This window comes from Procambarus clarkii, chromosome 38, assembly GCF_040958095.1.
Source record: "Procambarus clarkii isolate CNS0578487 chromosome 38, FALCON_Pclarkii_2.0, whole genome shotgun sequence".
Classification (NCBI taxonomy): domain Eukaryota; kingdom Metazoa; phylum Arthropoda; class Malacostraca; order Decapoda; family Cambaridae; genus Procambarus; species Procambarus clarkii.
In genome coordinates this window covers 22173885-22186445 of record NC_091187.1, presented here as the reverse complement: position 1 = coordinate 22186445, position 12561 = coordinate 22173885, and the positions used below count along the sequence as shown (strand labels likewise).

At 41.0% G+C, this 12561-nt stretch overlaps 1 protein-coding gene across 1 annotated transcript in view; it reads right to left on the bottom strand.

Moving 5' to 3' along the window:
• LOC123772030 (NFX1-type zinc finger-containing protein 1) overlaps positions 1 to 12561 on the bottom strand; it is a 225040-nt gene that overhangs the window by 121367 nt on the left and 91112 nt on the right. The window contains exon 5 of the mRNA XM_069337878.1: positions 7144 to 7312. Within this exon, the coding sequence (XP_069193979.1) occupies positions 7144 to 7312 (169 nt within the window). The remainder of the gene's footprint in view (positions 1 to 7143; positions 7313 to 12561) is intronic.

Genomic DNA, 12561 nt, shown 5'->3' with positions numbered 1-12561 from the left:
TTCAAAAACTAGCGGCACTTTTACCCGAGACACCAAGTGTCTCTTAGGCAATGGGACAAATTTGTTGATATATATATATATATATATATATATATATATATATATATATATATATATATATATATATATATATATATATATATATATATATATGACAATGTCAGACCACGGAGGAAAATGAAACAGGAATTTCCTTAAGTACTTTCGTATATTAAATACATCTTCAGAAGGTCCTTCTGAAGATGTATTTAATATACGAAAGTACTTAAGGAAATTCCTGTTTCATTTTCCTCCGTGGTCTGACATTGTCACATTCTTAATCATGTGTTTATTTTCGTGATATACACACACACACACATATATATATATATATATATATATATATATATATATATATATATATATATATATATATATATATATATATATATATATATATATATATATATATATATATATATAATGTATATATATATATATATATATATATATATATATATATATATATATATATATATATATATATAATGTATATATATATATATATATATATATATATATATATAATGTATATATATATATAATGTATATATATAAATATATATATATATATATATATATATATATATATAAATATATATATAATGTATATATATATATATATATATATAATATATATATATATATATATATATATATATATATATATATATATATATATTAGTATATTTTGGTAGCAGTCTTTCCTGTAGACATATATTATTAAATATGACCGAAAAAGTAAGATTAATAATTCTAACACGAATTTTCTCGATCTTTCGTACGTTTCTTTTCACTGTTGGTGGTAATTCAAAAATCAATTCTCCAAAATTCATTTTTATTTCTAGTCTGACGCGACACTTGAGCGCTGCCCTTTCTAGATGTAACAGTCATGGAAAAGAGCGGAGGTTTCCACACTGCAGTCTACACTAAGGAAACGAACATAGGAATGTGCCTAAATGCCAACAGCGACTGCCCAGACAGGTACAAGAGGAGTGTTGTCAACGCTTATGTCGACCGTGCTCTCAGCCACAGCTCAGAATGGAAGCAAGTCGACGAAGAACTCTGTAGGGTAAGGCAGGTCCTAGTCAATAACGGCTTCTCCAATGGTTTCGTCGAAGACATCATAAGAAGGAAAGTGAAACGCCATGCAACGTCTGAAGAGACAACTAACACAACACCTATACCCCCTATTAGACTATTTTACAGGAACTTCTTTTCCACAGCTCATAAAACGGAGGAAAGGGTCCTGAAAGATATTGTTAATAGTAACGTTATCCCTACAGACAAAAATCAGAGGATACAACTGACGATTTACTATAAAACCAGAAAAACGGCCAGCCTACTCATGAGAAACTCTCCAGACACAGAGCAGAACGCTTTAAAAGAGACCAACGTCGTCTATGCCTTCAAATGCCCTCTTGGGGACTGTAAGCTCCAAAAAACCAAGTATATAGGCAAGACAACAACATCTCTTTCTAGGCGTTTAACGATGCATAAGCAACAGGGCTCCATTAAGGAACATATAATCTCTTCCCACAACCAAACCATCGCCAGAGAAATCCTAGTAAACAACACAGAAATCATCGATGGATAAAGCGATAGCAGGCGGCTTGACGTCTGCGCGGCACTACACATCAAGAAGTCAACACCAGCAATCAACAGCCAATTAATGCACAACTATATTCTACCCACCTCAAGACTCCGCTCCAATATAGAAGCATCAAGAAATATGGACCAATAGGCTTTCTACAATCACTTCCATTTCAATACCCATTGTTTCTTGTTCTGTCTTGTGTTGATGAAATTAATACCCTATTAATGCCACCTCACCCCATCCACCTCACTCAAATGTAGATATAAACAAAATCGGAGATGCGTAAGTTCTATTCAGTTGTGTACTTGTAAACTAAAGTCTTTGAAAATGTAATAAGTTTTACAAAACGCGCTCGTGTCGCGTCAGACTAGAAATAAAAATGAATTTTGGAGAATTGATTTTTGAATTACCTCCAACAGTGAAAAGAAATGTACGAAAGATTGAGAAAATTCGTGTTAGAATTATTAATCTTACTTTTTCGGTCATATTTAATAATATATGTCTACAGGAAAGACTGCTACCAAAATATAATAATATTAAAGCGCACGACCCAGCAGCAAGGAATCAAGCCTTCACGATAAAATATCACCAGGATCTGATTCGTGATCAGATATACAAGGCAGAGAATGAAATCAAAGACAACAAAACGCAACTACTTCATGCTACAAACGAGTGGAGAAATAGCAACATCGACGAAAGTATCCGTTCCCGCATTGAACAACACCTCGACATCCTCACAGACCGACATCACCTCAGCACTGAAACAAGGATTATCAAGAAACTTACAACATTATATGGAGAACCTATGGCAATTCCACGACCAAGAGGAATTGACCAATTCCACGACCTTCCTGAACCTTGCAGGAATTAACCTCACTGAGGACCAAGTCACTCTCCTAAATCTGGGCATAAACTGTCACGTTATGTCCAGACCGAGTGAGATGGCCCGGAAAGTAGAGTTGGAAATTCTGTTGGACGACATATTCGACCTCGAGACACAAAAGAAGGTCACTACCAAAGATACCTTACAAGCAGAACTTATTGCAGAAGGAGGAAAGAATCGAGGCAATTACAGAAGCACCATACTGTCCCCCGAGCTCAAAGTGGCAGCTAAAAGCCTTCGTGAGAACAAGGAGATAGTTGTCAGGAGAGGTGACAAGTCGCCAATATATGTCATTCTTAAAAAAGACGAATATCTGGCGAAAATGAACCTCATACTCTCTAACCAAACTAAGTTCCAAAGGGTAACGAAGGACACTACAGCCGAATTGAAAGCAAAGGTCAACAAACTGATCGAAACTGTGAACGCCAAGAAATCCGGACTCCACCTGCCAAAGATCATTGGGGAATATAATCCTGGATATGCGTATGGAAATGTCAAGACACACAAGCCTGGAAACCCACTTCGGCCAATCATTAGCCAGATACCCACACCCACGTACAGACTGGCGAAGCGACTCAACGGCCTGCTGACTCCTTATGTTCCTTGCGCCTTCAGCCTGAAGTCTCCAAAGGAATTTGTTGACTTACAGCGGGGCACACGGGCCACAGGGATAAGAGCCTCGTTGGATGTAGAATCGCTGTTTACCAACGTACCTGTGGACGAGACAATCGGGATGATAGCCGACAGAGTGTATCGTGATCCAGCCTGTACTCCTCTCGACATACCCGAGAATATTCTAAGGAAACTACTCCAAGCTTGTACTAAAGAGGCACCCTTCTTGAGCCCGGATGGGCACATGTATAAGCATTTAGATGGGGTCGCCATGGGTTCTCCCCTAGGTGTCCTGTTTGCAAACTTCTACATGGGTACCATCGAGCAAAAAGTCTTATTCGACATGAACTTGAAACCGGCCATATACTGCAGGTATGTTGACGACATTTTTACACAGGTACCTGATGTCAGACATCTGCAGGAGCTGAAGGAGGCATTTGAGCAGAGTTCCGTGCTGCGTTTCACTTACGAGATGGAAAAGGATGGGAAGCTGCCCTTTCTAGATGTAACAGTCATGGAAAAGAGCGGAGGTTTCCACACTGCAGTCTACACTAAGGAAACGAACATAGGAATGTGCCTAAATGCCAACAGCGACTGCCCAGACAGGTACAAGAGGAGTGTTGTTAACGCATATGTCGACCGTGCTCTGAACCACAGCTCAGAATGGAAGCAAGTCGACGAAGAACTCTGTAGGGTAAGGCAGGTCCTAGTCAACAATGGCTTCTCCAATGGTTTCGTCGAAGACATCATAAGAAGGAAAGTGAAACACCATGCAACCTCTGAAGAGACAACTAACACAACACCTATACCCCCTATTAGACTATTTTACAGGAACTTCTTTTCCACAGCTCATAAAACAGAGGAAAGGGTCCTGAAAGATATTGTTAATAGAAACGTTATCCCTACAGACAAAAATCAGAGGATACAACTGACGATTTACTATAAAACCAGAAAAACGGCCAGCCTACTCATGAGAAACTCTCCAGACACAAAGCAGAACGCTTTAAAAGAGACCAACGTCGTCTATGCCTTCAAATGCCCACTTGGGGACTGTAAGCTCCAAAAAACCCAGTATATTGGCAAGACAACAACATCTCTTTCTAGGCGTTTAACGATGCATAAACAACAGGGCTCCATTAAGGAACGTATAATCTCTTCCCACAACCAAACCATCGCCAGAGAAATCCTAGTAAACAACACAGAAATAATCGATAGATACAGCGATAGCAGGCGGCTTGACGTTTGCGAGGCACTGCACATTAAGAAGTCAACACCAGCAATCAACATCCAATTAATACACAACTATATTCTACCCACCTCAAGACTCCGCTCCAATATAGAAGCATCAAGAAATATGGACCAATAGGCTTTCTACAATCACTTCCATTTCAATACCCATTGTTTCGTGTTCTGTCTTGTGTTGATGAAATTAATACCCTATTAATGCCACCTCTTGTTCTGTCTTGTGTTGATGAAATTAATACCCTATTAATGCCACCTCACCCCATCCACCTCACTCAAATGTAGATATAAACAAAATCGGAGATGCGTAAGTTCTATTCAGTTGTGTATTTGTAAACTAAAGTCTTTGAAAATGTAATAAGTTTTACGAAACACGCTCGTGTCTCGTCAGACTAGAAATAAAAATGAATTTTGGAGAATTGATTTTTGAATTACCTCCAACAGTGAAAAGAAATGTACGAAAGATTGAGAAAATTCGTGTTAGAATTATTAATCTTACTTTTTCGGTCATATATATATATATATATATATATATATATATATATATATATATATATATATATATATATATATATATATATATATTGTCACGTGGGGGTGGGCGGTCCGGGGCTCTGCTAACACTCGGCCACTAGGGGCTCAAAGGCCCAAATACTCAGCCCCTCCGACTCCCTGGATTCACCGGAGTCTCCTTGGTCACACAAGAGAGGACCAACAATGCCCACCTCCGCAGGTCTTTGCTTCCACCACAAAGGGGGTGCCACTGATTCACCCTGGAAGCCCTTCAGTCAAACACGGGGAAACTGCTGTTAACAGTTCCGGCCTAGACCCGTGGGGGAGTGAAGGAAGACTCAGGCTTACCTTATAACCATAACCTCCCTGAGCCTTGCCTGCCAGACAAAAAAAGGTTGCAGGAACTCCTTTCCCGCCTGTCTTCTCTATCTTCCTCTTAGCAAGGTCGCCAGCTGGGTTATTATATCTGCACCCCAGCAATGCAGTTCAGTGGGTGTATTATATATTGTTGGTAGCCAGAAATGTATGCTCATAGAGAAATATCATAAATGGAGGCGCACTCAAACACAGTAATAAAATGTGTGGATTTACTGACGCAAATTACATGAACACACACACACACTCACAAGTAATACATGAATATGGAATATGGATAATGAGTCTGGAGATCGTCAGCCTCTTCTTCCACGACCTCCAACACTCCTTCAAATGGGCAGGAAGACCGGAGTCTCACACTCTCACAGGAGGGCCTCTTCACCACGTCGGCACCTCTTCTTCACTGTCCTGCCATCCATACACACTGTCCTCTCTGACAGTCCTGGACACAAGCTGCCTTGCAGCCTACTCTACTATTAAAGTAATAAAGTCTTGCTGCCACATACACGAGTAAATATTGTGGCCTAACTAGCCTACTCATACAAGGGGTAATGGGAGGGAAAAATGATCTACCTTACACTCCTGGCTCACGACGCCTGTCCCTCGATGGTGTGAGGTTCCCACGCTTCCTTGGGTCGATCCTCGACGATCCAGGACGTTCCACAGGCCCTCAGGTGTCGTGAAGCCTTCGCGTCGTCGCCGTTCCAATCCCTGAGATTCAGCTGCCCCAATCCTGGTTCATCGATGGGCGCTGAGCTAATCACTATTTTTCCCCACACTCGCCTCTCCCACAGGGCGTCGCTCCTTGTCCTAGGCACGGTGTCGTCCTTCCAAGATTCTCAGTGGATGTGACCCCAGTCACAGCTAGGCTTGCTCGCCCACCTTCCAGACCTCAACGTCCAGCCAGCGGCGCCGCCCAGCGTCGTCGCCGACTATTTTCCAAGTTTGGCACTTCTCTGCTCACTGAACTTGGTTCCTCTTTGGCTTCCCAGAAGCGCAGGGTCTCCAATAACTATGATGGCTGCGACAGCCAGCTCAAATCCACTGAACAAGGCTTGCAGAGCCTCCAATCCCTGAGAGCAGACCGAGGCGCGTCCTGTCGCTTCCACGGTCAGTACAACTCTGACGTTGGCGCCGCCCGGGGCACTCGGTGACGTCATGGCGGGCCCTGATTTGTCGCCCGCGACCTACGTCGACCAATCCGCGATCGACTAATGTCCCTTCCAAAAGGTCACATCTGCCGTAGGGGATACTGTTTCATTTTATAACAGGGCGCCAATTTTCCTTTATTTACAACTTATAATGTAACTTCTTTCCTTTTACTGGCAGCCGGTCTGGTCGCCACATATATCATTAGACTCCCTGAACCTCAGAGAATCAGTAGGGAGAGCTGATATGACTCTTTAAGCCGGCAAACGAAAGAAATAGGAGAGGGCACCGTAACAATATATATATATATATATATATATATATATATATATATATATATATATATATATATATATATATATATATATATATATATATATATATATATATATATATATATATATACATACATAAAACTGGTCTTATAAAACCGGTATATATATATATATATATATATATATATATATATATAAAACTGGTCTTTTGAAAGACCAGAAAGTCAAAAGACCAGAAATTAAACTGGTCTTTTGACTCTAAATACATATGAATATTTGCAATATGATTCATTAAATCATTATATAATTTTAAGATAAACTAGCCTATTACACTCAGATAAAATAGCCTACTACATTATTACATTTAATTTCAAAGCGCCACAAACCAATTCAAAATTCTTTTTCAGGCGAATTTCGGAATTAATATTTGAGTTTTATTAGATAATATCGTTACTTACTTTTTTCTCATGATGAGAATGAGCAATAAAGAAAATATCAGTGGTGATGCCCTTGACGTGAGGATACTGGTGAACCGAGCAGTGGTCCTTGAGGCTCGGGTAGATAGAGGGCACCAGCAGGCGGGAGATACAAGGCCGCATGCGGTGCTGGTACTCCAGCGTCTCGTACCTGACGGAAAGCTTTCTCAATGAGTCAATAGATTAGGTGAACAGTGAATCTATATTAAACCTACAGACTCAGGGATATACTGAGTCTATTTAACATGTCTATTCACGGATATGAGCAGGAGTCTATTTAATTTCAAAGCCACAAACCAATTCAAATTAAACGCAACCGGACCGTAAATATACGGCCCACTCGGCTAACGGGTTCCGCAACCGCGCCGTAAATAGCTGGCCGATTTAAAAAAAAACATATAAAATCCAATTCTTATTTGATCGACTTGGGGTTAGTATGAAAATGTTTGCCATTAAATGTCCGTTTTTTCTAATAGGCACATGGCCTATTTGAGAAAACGGCATTGTATTGTAACTTAGAGGAGAGACTATTGAGTTGGTGACACAACGAGGGTAATCGCCCAATTCACACACTCTTGTGTTGGCAGCGATCATGATTCTACATTTATATGCATATGTCTGTGCAGGGAATTTTATTGCGAGTTCAGTGATATAAAATATAACGCTGTAGGACTAATTTGGAGCTGACAACAAACAAAAGAGTATGAACATTTTGTTGCTGTTTGGGCGTCACAGCGTGTGATCTACGTTTTATTTATTTCGTGGTGGGATAGCTAATGCTTTAGTGACATGTTATACATATGATCTTGTAGAGAATTTTATTGCCAACACATTGATACCAAAATGAAATACGTAGCTCGAGAATTGGTATCAGGAGAGCGAAAAGATTACACACTTTTTGGTGTTTACGATCAAGAGCCCAAAACGCCGGGCGCACAATGCGCTAGTTTTTTTTCACGGGGCCCTCGCGCTTTAAAGTGTTAAACCAATTGTTTAATTTAATTAAACCAATCTCATCCTATAATATTTATGATGCTCATCTGTGTATCTTTCCGATATTATTCCAAGTTCTTAGTATAGTTTTTCCAACTTGGTCTCACTCTAATTGAAAATCATAGTGAATGTTGTTAAAGATTCGCTACCTGGAACCAAAAGCTCCAAGCAACACGGGCTATGGTGAGCCTGTAGATAGTTATTTTATAGTGAATATTTTTATTAGTGTCTTGTATTAAATATTTGTTTTTATTATGAAATGCAGTGATTATTTATACTAAATAAAAAAGGTTTTAAACCTGTTTCTGCCTAGATTATTGCATTCAGCTACTCATAGATTACTTGAATATTATCACCTCACCATGCTCCTGGTAACTATAATAACGACTCCTGAAACATTATACTGATGCCTGGTAGCAACAACAATGACTCCTGTTAATCACCATACTGGTGTCTGGTAACAACAATAGTGACTCCTGTTAATCACCATACTGGTGTCTGGTAACAACAATAGTGACTCCTGTTAATCACCATACTGGTGTCTGGTAACAACAATAGTGACTCCTGTTAATCACCATACTGGTGTCTGGTAACAACAATAACGACTCCTGTTAATCCCTATAGTGACGCCTAGTAACAACAATAATGACTGTATCACGACATGGTTTAAGAATTGCAACCTGGACTGCTACTGCCCCCACGAGAATCCCGAGGCTTCCACTGAAGCCTAACCGGGGTTTCACACAATTCCCCCATGCACTATGGGCTGGATGTTCTCAAACGCTCTCTAGTCAACTGTACAACGACACGATATAAGTGGCATGGTGAAGTGCATAGGAGAATTGTGTGAAATCCCAGATAGGCCTTAGTGGAAGCCTAGGACACAAGAGGCAGACAGCTGCTGATCTGCGACAGTATGATCTTGTAACTTTGAGCCTCTCTCCACTTTTCCTTAGCGATAATCGTTCTGCAGGAGCGAATTTGTAATTTTTTCATTTATTTTGATTGACTATTCATGTTGTGATAATTGTTTTGTACATGTTTGAAGGAGCATTATTTTTTATTATTTTTTTCTACCACAAATGTGGTCACACATTTACAATGCTAACCAGCATATATAAATTTTCTTCTGTCCTCCATGGACTGGGTTAGAAATCTGTTAGCATATACTTCAGTGATTTATTGAACAATCAACCACAGAAGGTGATTGTAGTGCTTATAAAATGCTAATCTAACCTACAAACATAACTGCACAGATTTACGCCTGTCCTACATAAACAGCGTTCGAGGTGTTTTTAACATAGTGTTTTAGTGCCCTAATATCCACCAGACAAGGGTAAAGTAAACACAAGTCTCTGATCCACACACATATATTCTATAACTCTAAAAGTTCAAAGAGGGTGTCAGAAAGTGTCTGGAGCCAGATTCACGAAGCAGTTACGCAAGCACTTACGACCCTGTACATTTTTTCTCAATGTTTGGCGTCTTTGATTACAATTATCAAACAGGTAATGAGCTCCGAAGCACCAGGAGGCTGTTTATAAGAATAAGAACAGTTGATTGGGAAGTTTTTATGCTTGTAAACTGTATAATTAATATAACTAAAGCCGTCAAAGATTGAGGAAAGATGTGCACATTCGTAAGTACTTGCGTAACTGCTTCGTGAATCTGGCCCCAGATCTCGTGTTCGTCCACTTGTTGTTCTACCGCTGGTCGGTTGCCTAACCTCTGCTCCTCTGCCGTTTTCTCTGAACTCGGCCTTGTTGTAGGGAGTACTGAAGTCACTACAGTACTCCCCCCCCCCCTCTCTCTCCACAGGCGACGAGGTACCAGAGAGTCCAGGAAACGGGCAGGCGGTGCATGGTGCGTCCAGTACGAGTAGTGTGACCCTCCATGTTGACGTCGCCGCCACTGTCGTCCATGCCGTCGCTAGAAGGCTCGGATCTGGAGATGTTAACGGTAGATAAAAGAAATCCGTAGGTACATCTTCAGGAAGAGGGTCTGCTGATGGTGGGGATTTAGTTTGTTGGTGTGGGAGCTGTGCTGCTTTCACACGATCCATCAAAACCACCACGTCAGCACCCCGACAGTCGATAGTAATGGTTTTTGGAGTTCTCGACAGCACCCGAAAAGGTCCCTCGTATGGCTTCTGAATAGGCCGACGCACCACGTCAACCCTCAAAAACACATGGCTAGCAGAGAGAACGTCCCAGGGTATGTAGATGGGTGACGGGGCGTCGTATGGTGGATCTGTGACATCGCCCTCCGAAGCTACTCAATGAAAGCTGACGAGTCCATCAGATCATTGTATGGTGTTGGAATGATCAGATCAGCTGTCATCTCCACCATAGGAGCTGCCTCTAGCCGCGGAAAAGGGTCAACACACGTGAGTAGGTATGAGCACCCACCGGACAGAGGAAATAGACCGACAATATCCACATGCACCGCCTCAAATCTGGACGATGGTAACAGAAAGCTCTGAAGCGGGGTCTGTGTGTGTCGATGTATATTTGATGGCTACATTGGAGACAGTTGCAAGCCCAACTTCGAACATCCGTGTTAATTCCTGAACATACCATCCATTTGGTCAGGAGTTGTAGTGTAGCTCGGATGCCCTGGTGAGCCAAGGAATGGAGAGCTGTGAAGATCCTCAGCCGATGGGTCTTTGGAATATATGGCCGTAGGATGCCAATGAGACGTGTCACGTGTGATAGTATCCTCGGAGTTAGGGACAGGTTTGTCGAGGAGCCGAAGTGCTGAGGAAGTGGTGCTCAATTGTAGGAGTTCCAGGTCCTGTCGCTGGGCTCTAGCAATTTCTGCGTAGTCGTTGTGGATTGTCGCAGGAAAAAGTGCAAACAAGCCAGGTCGAAAGAGGTCATCGGCGACGACATTCTCAGTCCATTTCACGTACCTGATGTCAGTTGTGAACTGGGATATATAGCTGAAGTGTTGAGTGACTCACAGCGAGTGGGAATCTCTTTTTGCTGCCAGGGCATCAACCAGTGGTTTGTGGTCGGTGAAGACGTGGCAGTCACGTCCCTTGTGAAAATGCCTAAAGTGTTGAATGGCTGCATATATAGCAAGGAGTTTCCTGTCAAATGTGCTGTATTTTGTCTTTGCCAGCATTAAGCTTGCTGAAAAGAAAGCAATGGGTCGCCAGGAGTCGTCGATAAATAGATGGAGTACTGCTTCTATAGCAGCGTTGGAGGCATCCGCTGAGAGGCAAGATGGTGCATCGAATACTGGATGGGCGAGGAGAGTGAGTTGAGCTAGCTCCTGTTTAAAGTTAGTGAACGCCACCTCTGCATCTGGTGACCATGGCAGGGGTACTTTGGACGCCTGCTTACACCCACACAGGAGGTCATATAAAAGTTTCAGGATGTCAGAACAATGAGGGATAAACTTATGGTAAAAATTAACCACACTCAGGAATTCTTGAAGCTTCTTAGTTATGTGGGACATTTGGGGCTTGACTCTATTTATTTAAATATTAATGTAATGAAAATCAATTACGAAGGACCACCCGCTTTTATAGTAAAGAGGGAAACTAAGAAAACATGATCATTAGAACATTCCTAGATGAACCAGTAACTATGGATAAAATGCTAGAGAATATGATCAATTATATAATTAAATGGCTGTATAATTAACTAAATCAAAGCCTCAAACACCTACATTGGGGGGTTATTACTGGAACTCAATACGTCCAGGAACTAGTGTGGTTCGTTCACCAGTCCAATGTATAATAATCTAATCCTATGAATATTTATAGAGTCATTATCTTTATCATCAATGAGAACATAGATCAAGAACATAAAAATTAATAATTATAATAAACACATGTCAATCCAATGAAACAGAGTTCTGCATGTAAAGGAATACAGATTATAGAAATCAAAGGAATACGAAAGGAGTCTTAGCTTGAAGACGATTTCCGAGAAGTTAGTTACGACTCATCCTCTGATTCTCCTGGACTCGTCATGGAACACTGGGAGTTGATTAACATGGGAAATGACAACTCGGAGAATTCTTCACACACGCTGTAAATCAAATGGTATTCAGTTGCAACAGATTAAGCTGTTAGATATCTATGTTCAAGAAATTGAGATTAATAATAAGAGTAAATAATGACCTGTAATTTGTTATTGTTGCACGGCGTCACGACAAGCTACCCAGCTATAAACCCACCCCCTAGATGATGCATCAAATAAGGATAAAGGTACTTAGCTAATATGGGCACTGTGTAAGTTAAGGCTTGCCGAAGTTCGCGTCCTAGGCTCCGGCTTCTTAATAAAGAACACGTGGTGTCCAGCCTATCCTAGATACTGACGCGCTTCACTGGCCGGTCACGTGGTATTACATAGAACCAAATTTAACAGGTTCTGGCCGAATGTCAAATTAAATCTC